Here is a 15,499-nt window from a genome sequence, read left to right as displayed (position 1 = left end):
AGGTTATCACAGCGGCTATAAATAAAATGTGTAACTATAATATAGAGAACTGTCTTCCCTTATAGCTGGTGAAATTAGTTTTACTACTTTACAGTCAGTGTCATTTGTATATGTGTGTACACAGCGGTCACATACATGGTATATACGAACAGATTCTTTTTTTTTTAACTTTTATTTTATATTGGAGTATAGTTGATTTACAATGTTGTGCTAGTTTCAGTAGTACAGCAAAGTGATTTAGTTATACATATATCTATTCTTTTGCAGGTTCTTTTCCCATAAAGGTTATTACAGAGTATTGAGTAGAGTTCCCTGTGCTATATACAGTGGGTCCTTGTTGATTATTTTATATCTAGTAGTGTGTATATGTTAATCCCAACCTCCTAATTTATCCCTCCCCTCCATCTCTTTCCCCTTTGGTAACCGTAAGTTTGTTTTCTAAATCTGTGAGTCTGTTTCTGTTTTGTAAATAAGTTCATTTGTATCATTTTTTAGATTCCACATGTAAGTGATATTATATGATATTTTTCTTTCTCTGTCTGACTTACTTCACCTTGTATGATAATCTCTAGGTCCATCCATGTTGCTGCAAAAGGCATTATTTCACTCTTTTTTATGGCTGAGTATAGATTCTTTTTTTTAATTATCATGTAATATTATATTAGTTTAAGGTGGACATCATAATGATTTGATATATGTATGTATTGCAAAATGATCACTCAATAAATTTAGTTAACATCCATTACCTTACATAGTTTCAAAGGTTTTTTTCTTGTGATAAGAACTTTTAAGACCACTCTCTTAACAGCTTACAAATGTAAAACACAATATTCTTAAATGTAATCACCTTACTGTACATTACATCCCCAGAAGTTATTCATCTTATAATTGGAAGTTTGGACCTTTTGACCACCTTCATCTCTGGCAACTACCATTCTGCAGAACAGATTCCTCTGATGAAAGAAGAAAGCAACCTTGGTACCCTAAAGAGGTCCACAAATGTCATACCAGGACCCAGGTTTTAACAAGATAATTCTGTTTTCCTTATTCTATTGCCCATCCTATAGCTAAAGGCAGAATTACCAAAAAAAAAAAAAAAAAGTGTGTGTGTGGGGTAGTTCTGAATTATACACTATCTGGAAACGTCTCCAGAGTGATTATTCATTAAGCCTTACATCATTCCTATGAGGTAACTAGGGAATTAGCTTCATTTATTGGGTAAAAACCTGAACCAGAAAAAAAGTGAGCTGCTTGTACATTTTCCCTTAAGATACCTCTGCCAGGACTCAGTGTCATGAAATTGCTCTGAGGTGAAAACACATGGTGTAGAAACCCAAAGAATCTACAGAAACAAAGACACAACCCCAGAAGAGAAGGACAGCCCAAGACGCTTGGCCCTCCTCAACCCCGTAACAGCAGCAGCCGGCACTCACTGAGCATCTGCCATCCACCTGATGTTTACCCACAGTCAATCACTGACTCCTCATCACAACCCTGCAAGGTAGGTATTACTACTGTTTTGCAAATGAGAATGTTGAGAAAGAAAGGTTAAATAATTTGGCCACAGTAACAGGGCTATTAAGTAGGGGCAATACGATTCACAACCAGGACTAATTGGTCCCCCAAAGTCTAGCTCTTCCCAGAAATTCTCCACCATGTCTCCCATGTAACTGGCTATCTCTTAACACCTAATAACAGACCTGCATTACACTTGGTGCTTTACACACATGACACTATCACAAATAACTACTCTGAAAGCTATGCCCGTTATATAGATTAGAAAATGAGATTTAGAAAGGTTGATACGGCTTCCCATGGCCACAAAAAACAGTGAGTGGCAGCATGGAGATTTAATCCAGGTCTCTCTGGCTTTTCAGTCCATGTTTTTCCATTTTTCATGCTGCTTCCAAAAGTTCTTTCTTTGTTTTCTAGTTATTTCACACATACTAGAGACTCTATTATTGGTGATAACTATCACCTCTTCCATCTAAGGGAAGATTGTGATAGACCTATGAAACAGTGGTATTATCCTCATCTTACAGAGGCTTGGAGAGCTTAGGGAACTGGATCAAGGTATAGAACCACCGATGGCACAGCCAGAACTTAAGTCCAGTCTACAGACACCCAAGCGTGTACTGGTAACCAGTCAACTGTGCTGCCTCCTGGACACTGCTACCTCCACTAACGGTGGAACAGAAACTTCCAAACAAAAACCATTCAGCCAAACCTTAACCTGTTTACATAATAATCTTTTCCAAAGAATCTAAACTAAACAAACAAACAAAAACAACAATTCTCAACATGAATAAGAAACTAATTGTGGTATGGAAAATAAAAATAGTGCTATACAGAATTACTAAAAACAGGAAAGTAAAAAAGAAATCAATGAGGTAATAAATTAGATTTTGAGGAATAGTCAAAAGAACTGAAATCAGATACTTGAGTTTATTTTGGTATTCCTGATCAAACGACAGAAAGTAGTTTCTTAATTTCCAATTACTGCATTTTTCTGATTCAGAAACACTCAAAGATTTACTCATGATGTTCCAGGAAGTTCAGAACTTACCACACATTATCCCTAAGGCTGTGCTAAATACCGCCATATATCCAAAGTAAAATGATGTCTGAAATAAGCCATACATCCTGAAATAAAACCAAAAAATTATATATAGTATATCCATTTTTACTTTAGACATAAGGCCTAAATTCTAGTATTTAAATGACAAACTTAGCTTCTAAAACACAAAATGAAAAAATGTCTCCACTTACTTTGTTTTGAAAAAATAGTAGTAAAAGGAATACATGTAAACATAAATTGCAGTTGATGCAGCAGAGAGAAAACTTGTCCATTGCCTGAGGAAAAAAGTAACCCTTTTGAATGGATGGCACTGAAAGATTTTAAAGCAGACTTTTATAAAAATATCCTTTAAGATTCTGTATATTTAAAAACAAATGCATGTACAAATGTACAATGGCATTTAAATATATCAACGAGGAGAAAGCCTAAGAATTGGAAGGAGAGATCCTAAATTTTGTCAAATTTACTATTATAAATGACCCTAAATAAACCATTTCCTTTTTCAGACCTGTCTCCTAGTGTTTAAACTAATGACCCTCATTAATACCAACAAAATTTTTTTTGACTGATATTTTTCCTCTAAAATCATCAACATTTTTATAATTGAAAAAAAAATCCCTATACTACCTTAAGGAGGAAAATTTCTATACAGATCTTTTACTCCACTTGATACACTTCAAATGGAATCTTATTTTAAAATATTATGGTCCCCAGAGGTTCTTCCCAGAAATAAGTACTCACCACCTATAATCCTCTGCATTTAGTAGAAAGTATGTGCACACGATGGTCACACAGACGGTCACAATGCACAGGATGACCAGCACCAGCATCATGAAGCCATAGACATAATAGATCTTATACGCCCAGAAAGATGTGAAGATGAAATACCTAAATACAACACAACGAAGACACAGTTTTCTAGTCTTTATTCATGTAGCTCACACTGCTCTTGCTAAATCTCACTTGCATCTTAGTTCTCACTTTTTTCTCACTTAAATCTCAATATTTTTCTTTCAAGTAACTTCCAACAGTTTCCCTTACCCCCTTTTCATTAAGTCATTTAAAATTCTCTCAAAAATATTTTCTTAGATAATCTTTCAAGAACAGACTCATTAGTAGGGTAGGGTATCCATCTCTAAGCAAACTAAATAAATTAGAAGCTTAAGGAGTATACTGTGGAAATGAAAATAGCTAAAAATTCTTATTTTTTAAATAAAGTCAATTTCCTTGTTCTTTCATTTTTTTCTAGATACAACACTTTATAAACAATGTATTTTATATTTTACAAAACACCCTATTAAATTTAAAAAAGGTTTGATATAGCAATAATGTATAAAATTAGGAAAATAAAAATAATTAGGAAAAGAAAGCCTTTGGAAGCTTCATGCCATTTTCACAGTACCACAAAAGAAAGGGCATTAAGATTTTATACCAAAAAAAGACCCTCTACTCTAATTCCATTACACAAGCCATAGTTAAACAAAAAGCGTGTTTTTTGTTTTTTTTTTTGCAGGCCGCGGGCCTCTCACTGCTGTGGCCTCTCCCGCTGCGGAGCACAGGCTCTGGACGCGCAGGCCCAGCGGCCACAGCTCACGGGCCCAGCTCCTCCGCGGCATGTGCGATCTTCCCGGACCGGGGCACGAGCCCGTGTCCCCTGCATCGGCAGGCGGACTCTCAACCACTGCGCCACCAGGGAAGCCCCAAAAAGGGTTTTTTAGCCTCTTTTCTCTTTCTTGTTCCCTTCTGCTTGTTAGTTACCTTATTCATCACCAATTCTTTCAACAGATATTTACAGAGGCCCTATACATATCAGAGAAGCAGTGAGAACAGAATTGAAGACCAAGTCTTTACTCTGAAGGAGATTAGTTCAGTGGGAACTAGTAAAGGGGCTATCATGACACCCAAGTGCTTCTCCAATGCACCTAACAGGGGCAACTTACTGGCTTGGCTGGGTGGGGCTCTGGGGGTAGGGAAGGGTGGTGAGAAGAATCAGATAAGGCATGGTGGGTGGGGAGCTAGAAGAATATTCCATGCATTGGAACAGCAAAGGCAAAGGCAAAGGCTCACAAAGGAATTCACTGTATTTAGAAAGACTCAAAGTAATTCAGTATGGCTAGAACTTCAAATGAACTGTGAGAGATAAGAGATGAGGCTGGAGAAGAGAACAGGGCCAGATTCTATATTATGAAGGTCTTTATTGACTATGTGATGGGGTTTGGACCTTACCTCAATGAAAATGAGAAGTCTTTAGCAAATAAGTGACATGATCAGACTGATACCTTAAAAAGACCACTGTGGCTACCAAGAGGAGAACAAGTGTGAGGGTGGTCAAAGCAGAGAAGTTAAAGATACAGCAGAGTGGCTACCAAACGGAACAGAGTACCCGAGAAAACAGGAAGAGATGTGATCCACAAGGTAGTATGGACAGGGTAGGAAGGAAAAAATAGTGGCAAGTCAAATCAGGGTGAGGACACAAGTCAGAAAGTACAAAAGAATTTCTCGAACTGGTTTTTATTAAACCATGAGCTAGAGTGACATGCTCTCCAATCCCTCTAAGGTGCCGACTAATACCCACAGCTGGCAGGTGACCCCCAGGAGTGGCCCAAATCTATGTCAGTTGTCCTTATTTGTGTAATTACACAATTTAAATGTCACATAAAGAAATAAACACAATAGCTAAAAGAATTATGATTTCTATGAAAATTATGTTGAATACTTTGGAAAAATTCAATAAGGTGAGCCACTAAAAAACAAGTGATAAAACTGGGCGTGGGTGAGACAACTATAAAAGACTGGGGGACAAATGTACAAATCTAGAAGGATTCTGCACTTAGGATACTTCAGACAGGTCTTTACATTCCTGCTCCACTTTAAAAAGTTTGGAAAATACAGAAGATGCATTATGAATTTCAAAGGTAAAAATGATGGAAACGTCGACTAGGTACAAAGGCAAGACCTTGGCTCTATATTTTTTTAAAAAATCAGTGAAAGATGTACCTTTAGTTGTTTTAAGTTAAAATAAAATGTTATGTATGTATCTTTTTTTAATAATTCCCTTACATGAGCCAACTTTTTCAATTAACCAACTGTCAGATTCAATCACACCTCTTAAGGAGGCATCCACTGTACAGGAGAGAATCAGCACTGGGGCGTCCGGAAACGTGTAAGGAAATTTTGAGTAGTCACAATGACTGGCATTTCATGGGCAGGATCCAGAGGTGTATGACTGCAGTTCTTGAAAAAGTCCCATACAAAGAACTGTCTCTTCTAAGATGCCAGAGCACTCCCATCAAGGAACATTGGAACACAGGCTGAGAAAAGAAATGCTTATATTTTGCAGTGGGGAACCAAGGATGCAGATATGAAGCATGGTAACTGGGCACAAGATGGCATATCTCCCCCCCCAAAACACATACATAATTCCCAGCACTCCTATGGGCCTTGATGGAAGAAGACTAGGAATGAATGTGTATCCAAAGATGTCAGGATCTTGACTAACTGGTAGGTAATGGTTTACCTAGTTCCCTGGCCCCTTAGAAATATTTTAAAAATAAAAATCAGTAATTTCTTATATCATGTAGCTGATCAAAGGCTGGCCTGACATGTATGCATTCTCTAGCATGCATGCTTTGATTTCTAAGATCTCCTGTTTGGTGAGAAAGGTCTAGAACACAATACAAAAACAGTATAAGCTTCACCTGAATATTTGAGAACAAAGCAGAAAACCACTTTTTTTTTTTTTTTTTTGCGGTACGCGGGCCTCTCCCTGTTGCGGCCTCTCCCGTCGCGGAGCACAGGCTCCAGACACGCAGGCTCAGCGGCCATGGCTCACAGGCCCAGCCGCTCTGCGGCATGTGGGATCTTCCCGGACCAGGGCACAAACCTGTGTCCCCTGCATCGGCAGGCGGACTCTCAACCACTGCGCCACCAGGGAAGCCCAAAAACCACCTTTTGACAGACTACATAGACCCCTTTCTAGAAGCATGGACTTAACAAACTAACTCTGTTAGATGCCTGCCCATCTGATGATTCTACACCTATCCTAACTCCTAAATTTTCTTATTATAATGAAATCCCCCAAAACATAAATACATTGCAAAAACTTACATTTCAATAAAGATTGAGCCAAAAGGTAAAATTCCTCCCAGGCAAACAATAACGGCAGGCTCCATGAACCTGGAAAATATTAAAATTAACAGTAAACTTCTAGTATGATTTCCACATTATATTATATAAACCCTGATAATAGAAATCAGATGCTTGGTACTTAAAAATAATCTAAAGGATAGAAACAAACCAGTAAACAGAAAACCAAAAATTCAAAGAGGCACAATACTGAGAGGGGACTTCAAATTAGCCATAGGTTATAGTCAAAATTCTTTTGGGCATTAAAGGCCGAGATAAGAACTTGTGGAACACAAATACTTGCGACTGGCAGAACTCAAGAAAAACTATGAGTATTTGCTCTTGTTCTATACTTTTCAGTAACTTCTAAAAATTTTCGTCATTTACCTTACAGAAAGCCATAGGGAAAGAAAAGTCTTGAGACCACCCCCTGCATCTGAAATAATGTTTCCCAAATTGTGGCCTTGCCAATCTCTTTGCTCATGCTTTCCTTGGCTCAGTAACTTGTTCTCCTATGAATCACACAATTAAGGTATTATGGGTTCTGAGTTATAAAAGGAGTTAAAGAATGAATAAAAAATAAAATTCAAACCTCATTCATTCACTCAACACTTACTGATTGCAATCGGTAATTCTCCACCTGCAATGCCTTCCCTTGTCTCACGGTTCTCTCCTGCGAGCACTGACTCAAGTGTTCGCCCCATAAAGCCTTTCTCGGGTCTCCCAAGAAGAGGTGGGTTCTTCCACTGTCTCTTGAACGTAACTCCATGGCAGCACTTACCACACTATACTGTACTGTCTAATTAAATACCTCACTAGATTATAAACCCTGGCATGCAGAAGCTATTCATCTAGGTATTCCCAGTGTCCAGAACAGTATGTGGCACATAAAAGATAGTAAACTACTATTCCTGAAATGAACAGACTACAAAACTGAGAAGAAAATGAGTTTGAGAGCCGAAAAAAAAAATTTTTAAGTCTAGTCTTCTTTCCTCCTTTTATAGAAAGCCAAGATCCACAGAGGTTAAAAATGACATGCCCGCCAGATCTAGTATTCAGATTTTGGTTCCCATACAACTATATAAAGAAAATGAAGAGACACGCGAGCCTTCCTACACCTAAATGTGACCCATGGTTATTAGCAAGGTCGCGTGTTGCTCCTTCCTCTCCTTCACCAGCCCTAGTGACCCAGAGGAACTTTTGTGATTTCTATGCTTTTCCTTTAACCTTATCCTCCCCAGTAATGGGTAAAGGAACAAACGTTAGGCTATCAATGAGCCTTAACAGTCTAATCTTGATTTGAAGATAAAACTGACTTTAAAAAACAGACTACAGAAGTTCTCATAAGCACCAATCCTAGAGAAAAAGAACATGGACAATTCCTAGGACTAGAACAGATCATTCTCCTTTATACTACGGGGCTATTTTATTCAGCCTCCACTTCTGCAAATGTCTACATACCTCCAAGTCTACAAAAGACTATATAATTATTTAAACATAAGTTATACTTACAATATAGCAAAATATCTAGGAATGGAGGCTTTTCAATATATATCCCTTATTATGAATATGTAGAGTCTACCATATAGCTATTCTTATGAGATGGGGAATAAAACAAATGTACAGTAAGACTGTTCTATTTATGTCTGCAAGTAAGAATTAGGAAAATAAAGAATGCAGAATAGCATAAATCAGCACTAAAACGTTCAATTTACTAATTTTATTTTATTTTATTTTTTATTTATTTATTTTTGGCTGCGCCATGCGGCACATGGGATCTTAGTTCCCTCACTAGGGATCGGACCCGCACCCCTTGCAGTGGAAGGGTGGAGTCTTAACCACTGGACTGCTGGGGAAGTCCTCAATTTACTAATCTTAAAAAGCAAAACATATAATGAGTTCACATTTTGTTCAAATTTGAATTATGAAAATTAGAAATATAAACATATTAGTAACATCTCATTTTATGTCCAAAAGTTGAAAAAATACAAACCACCTCAAGTTAAAAATCCATCAAGAATCACTATTTCAAAGCTGAACGGTCAAATGAACTATAAACTATGCTTACACTATTGCAATAGAAGAATCGCTCTAGCTGTTAAACAGAAATACCTGTCATCCTCTGTCAGGATTAAATCTTGAATTATGGGAGATCCTCAAAAATACATTTTGTGCATAAAATGTGAAAAATGTATTTGAGAGATTCTATACTATCCCAGAAGTGAAGGTAAAGAACATAGGTCAATAAGTTATAATTGGTCTCACTACTAATTCCTCTCTCAATTGATACAAAATCTATGGCTATAAGTCAATGTTGTTTCAAATAATAAAATATCTGGAAAGGAAAGTGAAATTAGAAGCCAGGGGTTGGCAATCTTTTTCTGTAAAGGTTCAGATAGTAAGTATTTCAGGTTTTGCAGGTGATATGGTCTCTGTCATAACTACTCAACTTTGATGCCACCCTGTAAAAGCAGTGACAGACAATATGTCAACAGGCATGGCTATATTCCAACAAAATTTTATTTATAAAAACAGGCAGCAGGTCAAATCTGGTTTATAGACTGCAGTTATACAACGGCTGCCGCTTTAGGTCCCACCCTAGCACTAGTGTACTTACCAAAGCATTTGATTTCTCTGTAAATGGCACCAATATTCAAAAAAGTGAAATAAGCATATCATTTATTACTACCTCTAGCAATATAAATTGAAGGAAAAAGTAAAAAGACAAATTCTTAAGTTTAAACTTATAAATACATGCCAATTCTAAAAATTATGTATACATAATAGCCTTAGGAATTTATATATTGTGAGAAGCAATCACATAAAATTTAGCATTCTCTTTACCATTTTTTCTCTGGTATGGGACGAGGCACTGCATTGACACGACACGGAAAGTTCGGTTGACCTGACAGATTTCGGCCAAGTATTGTACCAACAAGATTTAGAGGAAGGATAACAAAAAAACAGATGCAACAAACGGCCACCTGTAAATTAAATTAAAATATGTGTGATTACTCAGAGAACAATAACACTAATAAAAACAAGTAAAAACGACACTTAAAAATTTAAATACAATTTGATCACAAGAGAAAATGTTTAAGTTCAATATGGGTTAAAATTGTGCAGAATATATACTAATGGCAATAGGAAAAGAATGTGCTTTAGAATAAAACTAAATACAAGTTGAACTGTTTCCTACCTACTGTAGTTCCCAATTTTTCCTATTCTTCCATACTGTCCCTACTACAGTCCTTTATTCCTCTCTTTTCACTTTCAGCTGTCATGCTTTTAACATATCCTTTATCTTTTATCATTATAACCAACTTATTTACTTGCCTACACTTCATTGAGCTCCTAATATGCACAAGGACCTTTATACATGTTATTTTTCTACTTTACAGATGAAGAAAATGAGATTTAAGAGAGGCTAAGTAACTTCCCATGATCACACAATTAGTAGGTGGCCGAACTAAGATTTCAATTCAGATCTGCCTGTCTCAATCTGTCTGCTCATTTCTATTCTACAATGCCTTAGGATCTTAAAAATAGAAGAATATCACTATTTATGTACATATGTGTATTACTAAAATAATGAGTATTTTTCTGCCAATTAGTAATTCAAAGTCTAAAGTTACAAGGAAGACCACACAGAGATTCTAGAACCAAAGTGGTTAGTTAATAAATAAATAAATTTATTTTTGTGATTTTTTTTTTTTTCTTTATCTGTACACTCAAGGAGACACACTCAAGCTCTTTTCCAGCCAGCATCTGGTTAGGATTATTTCACTCTGAACTTCTAAAACTGGAATAGGACTGAATCACCTCTAAGATCTCTTTCAATTATACATTTTGGGGTTCTAATAAATCAAAAGTAAAAGTGAGATGCAGCTCAATATTAAAGAAATAAACAACCTAATCCAAACATGGGCAGAAGACCTTAACAGACATTTCTACAAAGAAGACATACAGATGGCCAAGAAGCACATGAAAAGCTGCTCAACATCACTAATTATTACAGAAATGCAAATCAAAACTACAGTGAGGTATCACCTCACACCAGTTAGAATGGGCATCATCAGAAAATCTACAAACCACAAATGCTGGAGAGGGTGTGGAGAAAAGGGAACCCTCTTGCACTGTTGGTGGGAATGTAAATTGACACAGCCACTATGGAGAACAGTATGAAGGTTCCTTAAAAAACTAGAAACAGAATTACCATATGATCCAGCAATCCCACTACTGGGCATATACCCAGAGAAAACCATAATTCAAAAAAGACACATGCACCCCAATGTTCATTGCAGCACTATTTACAATAGCCAGGTCATGGAAGCAACCTAAATGCTCATCGACAGACAAATGGATAAAGAAGTTGTGGTACAGGGACTTCCCTGGTGGCGCAGTGGTTAAGAATCCGCCTGCCAATGCAGGGGACACGGGTTCGAGCCCTGGTCTGGGAAGATCCCACATGCCGCGGAGCAACTAACCCCGTGAGCCACAACTACTGAGCCTGCGCTCTACAGCCCAGGAGCCACAACTACTGAGCCCATGTGCTGCAACTACTGAAGCCCGTGTGCCTAGAGCCAGTGCTCCACAACAAGAGAAGCCACCACAATGAGAAGCCCATGCACTGCAACAAAGAGTAGCCTCCTCTCACCACAACTAGAGAAAGCCCGTACACAGCAACAAAGACCCAATGCGGCCAAAAATAAATATAAAATAAATTAATTAAAAAATTGTTGTGGTACATATATACAATGGAATATTACTCAGCCCTAAAAAGGAACGAAATTGAGTCATTTGTGGAGATGTGGATGGATCTAGAGACTGTCATACAGAGCAAAGTAAGTCAGAAAGAGAAAAACAAATATCGTATATTAACACATGTATGTGGAACCTAGAAAAATGGTATAGATGAACCGGTTTCCAGGGCAGAAGTTGAGACACAGGTGTAGAGAACAAATGTATGGACACCAAGGGAGGAAAGCCACAGGGAGGGTGGAGATGGTGGTGTGCTGAACTGGGCGATTGGGATTGACATGTATATAACTGATGAGTTTAAAATTGATGACTAATAAGAACATGCTGTATATAAAAAAAGTTAAATTAAATTTTTAAAAAACTCAATAAAATGTACCTTGATGGGAAAAAAAATTAAAAGTGAGAGAAAAGCTGAATGAAAACTGTGAAGAAACTGACTGAGAGAAATGAAGAGGTGTGGGGTAGAAAATTCACAGTGATCACATGAGAAGGAAAGAATCTATTTTGAAGCAACATTGTGAAAACTCTGCATCTTCATTATATCCTTATGTGTGCTTGTGTGTGTTAAACAAGCCAAGGAGTATTATCATCTTCCTTTCAGGTAAAACTTGTATAAATGTATGAGAGTTAAGAGAGTTCTGAAATTCCATTTTAAAGCTCAGACTTAGGAAGGCAAATCATTGGTGTCTCAGTTTAGACCTGTTAATAATATGAATTTCTGGGCTTCCCTGGTGGCGCAGTGGTTGACAGTCTGCCTGCCAATGCAGGGGACACGGGTTCGTGCCCCGGTCTGGGAGGATCCCGTGTGCTGCAGAGCGGCTGGGCCCATGAGCCATGGCCGCTGAGCCTGTGCGTCCAGAGCCTGTGCTCCGCAACGCGAGAGGCCACAACAGTGAGAGGCCCGTGTACCACAAAAAAATAATAATAATAAATAAATAAATAATTAAAGAATATGAATTTTTGCCCATATAAATAACAAGAATATGTGAAACATAAAAATAAGCAGACATTTTAAAGATATTTTAAATACTACGATATATTGTGAATTATACATACCTCATATTTGGGGGGTGAATTCTGTCTCAATTTTTGTTATTCATTGTTGATTGCTTTTTAAATTATTATTTTGCTCTCATTAAGCATATAAAACTCATAAATATTAACACACTGTGATAGAGACCTATGTATTTTCCCCTTAATTTACCAGAATTCTAATTTCAGATAAGGATTGAAGAGAAGCTGGAGAAAACATTCCTATGTGGAATGACAATGGTCTAGCAGAGTGGTCTTCAAACTGTTCCACAGAACCTCAGGTCCTGCTGAAGAGTTTCAGGAATTCCACAAGCATTTGATTTGAATATCCTTTTGAAAATAGTTTTTTTTAAATAATATTTTTAAGTGTAATAAAAATATACACACTCAAATTAGTTCTATACCAAATATTAATAGCTGGAGATACCACAATCAACTCATTTTCATGCAAACCTCAGAATAAAGTTTCTCCTGCTATCTCTGTGTATATATTTGGACTCACAGTAAACGTGTCATTGATTAGGAAGGCTTGTAATGCTACACTGGTCTTTTGTTCTCCCTCCCCATCCTCCACCCCGACCCAATTCAGGCCTGCACATACTTGCTCACTAAAAGCTTTACAAGCAAATGCACTACAGCACATGCATGTCACAAGCAATTAAGTGGCAGGTGAAATGAGGGCATATCTTGCCTTGTGTGCTTAATCAAAGCATAACAGCAGTCAACAAAGGAACCTATAAACGGTCTCATCAAGACAATATCAACTGTTTAGCATTTAATGTTTTCCCCTTTTCCTGACTTTTTAATACATGATAAAAAATGTGAGCAGTTTGTTAGAAACTGTTAGTGACTGAACTGTGAAACCAATTTCCTACTCCTTTATGTCCAAGTTCTAGATGACTTTACTTGAAAAATACTGAGACTGCAAGGCAAGCTATTAAAAAAAAAAAAAAAAAGTCACATGGAACGAAATTATCCGAGAAGTCAGGATTTTTCTCAATACTGATATTCAACCAAACAAACTGGTTACTGAAGAAGAATGTTACCTGTACCCCTTGGTATTAAATCTGCATTCATCGCAACTTTATTGCTCTCATTAAATTTAGAATGCTAAAAAAACTGAATTTGCAAAATTTATACTAACAGAATCAAGCTTGTATCTGTTTTCTTTATTGGGCTTCTGCATTAAGCTTTCGTTTAAAATGCAATTTAACAACTAAGAGTTAAAAAACCATTAGTCTAATACACTGGTGAAAACCCTGGAACTCAAACTAATACAGGGCCCACCCCTAGAGCTTCCTAGCCTCTGTTCATGGACCAATGAAAAGTGAAAACAGGGACGGGGGAAGGAAGGACTCACTCCAGGTTGAGGGCCTCCCCTAGCTACAATGAGAACAAGATAGAAACAAGTACTGCCTATCACTGCTTAACACGCCAAAGATGTACCAACTGGTCAACTATTCTCAACCTCAGTCACAGACTAAGAATGTGACTATTATTCTATCTTTATTTCCAGACTGGCCTTCTAAGGAAATCTGTGGTGTGAGTGGAATGGAAAGGGAAAAGGCAGCCTGAGATGGGCTATTATGGAATACTAAAGGATATAAATTTTACTGAGGATGATAGACAGTAACTGCTCATGGGTAAGGTGATTCTCAGAAAATATATCATCTTGTCAGTCATTACGTTTACGCATTTCCTTGACACTTGCTCAGAGTAGGCAATTTTTATGACTCCTTTTCTACCTTATACATTTTATGCCTTTGCTTCTATATAAAAATTATTTAGCTTCAATTTAAGCATGTCGACAATAATCAACCTAACAATCAGGACATTGCCAACGTAAACACAAATGCTTATAAGAAGCCTATCTATTTTATAGCTATTTTCAACATGCTAATTAATAACTCCCCATTCTGTTTCTTGGGCAACTTCAAGTTGAAGTTAAAAACTTATTCTATAATGCTAGCATTATCCTGATACCAAAACCATAAAAAAAGACATTATAGGAAAGTTGCAGATCAGTATTTCTCATAAATATAGGTTCAAAACAAAAAGCAACAAATTTTAGCAAATGGAATCCAGCTATATTACAAACTGAGGTTTGTCAAAGGAATGCAAGATTGGTTTAAGATTCAATAATCAATCAATGCAGTTCACCATATTATCAGACTAAAAAGAGGAAAATCATAGATCATCTCAAAAGGTGCAGAAAAAATCATTGCAAGAGCCAACCTCCCTTCACAATAAAACAAACTCAGCAAACTAGGAATAGAGGGGAACTTCATCAACTTGATTAAGGACATCTATGAAAAAACTACAGGCAATATTTCTTGATGGCACAAGACTGAATACTTTCCCCCTAAGATTGGGAACAAGAGAAGAAGTCTGGTCTCACCTCTTCTATTCAACATTGTACTGGAGGTTCTAGCCAGTGCAATAGGCAAAAAAAAGAAATACAAGGCATACAGATTAGAAAGGTAGAAATAAAATTGTCTTTATTCTCAGACAACATGATAATCTATGTAAAAAAAATCTTCAGGAATCTACAAAAAAGAAATTAGAACTAATAAGTGAGTTTAGCAAAGGTGCAGGATGCAAAGCCAACATGCAAAAATCAACTGTTTTTCTATACACTAGCAACAAGCATCAGAATTTTTAATTTAAAAAATACCATTTACAAATAGCATAAAAAATATGAAATACTTAGGGGTAATTTCAATAAAAGCTGTACAAAACCTAAATATTAAAATCTATAAAACATTACAAAGAAAAAGTAAAGATACCTAAATAAGTCAAGAGATATACTGTGTTCATTAATCAAAAGACTTAATATAATGTTAAGATGTGAATTCTTCCCAAATTGATCCATAGCTTTAATGCAATCCTAATCAAAACCTCAGGGTTTTTTGTAGAAATTGACAAGCCGATTCTAAACTTAACATGCAAATGCAAAGAACCTAAAAAATCCAAAACAACTCTGAAAAAGAACTGATTTCAAGA

General features: G+C 36.7%; 1 protein-coding gene across 1 annotated transcript in view; it reads right to left on the bottom strand.

The window, feature by feature from the left end:
• Positions 1–15,499, bottom strand: part of TM9SF3 (transmembrane 9 superfamily member 3) — a 74,085-nt gene that overhangs the window by 10,731 nt on the left and 47,855 nt on the right. The window contains exons 10-14 of the mRNA XM_065894190.1: positions 9,548–9,687; positions 6,686–6,754; positions 3,320–3,466; positions 2,770–2,853; positions 2,567–2,643 (exon numbers count right to left, since the gene is read on the bottom strand). Of these exons, the coding sequence (XP_065750262.1) occupies positions 2,567–2,643; positions 2,770–2,853; positions 3,320–3,466; positions 6,686–6,754; positions 9,548–9,687 (517 nt within the window). The remainder of the gene's footprint in view (positions 1–2,566; positions 2,644–2,769; positions 2,854–3,319; positions 3,467–6,685; positions 6,755–9,547; positions 9,688–15,499) is intronic.

The sequence above is a fragment of the Phocoena phocoena genome, chromosome 16 (assembly GCF_963924675.1).
Source record: "Phocoena phocoena chromosome 16, mPhoPho1.1, whole genome shotgun sequence".
Taxonomy (NCBI): domain Eukaryota; kingdom Metazoa; phylum Chordata; class Mammalia; order Artiodactyla; family Phocoenidae; genus Phocoena; species Phocoena phocoena.
The sequence above is the reverse complement of the archived record's forward strand: the minus strand, read 5'-3'. Positions and strand labels throughout refer to the sequence as shown.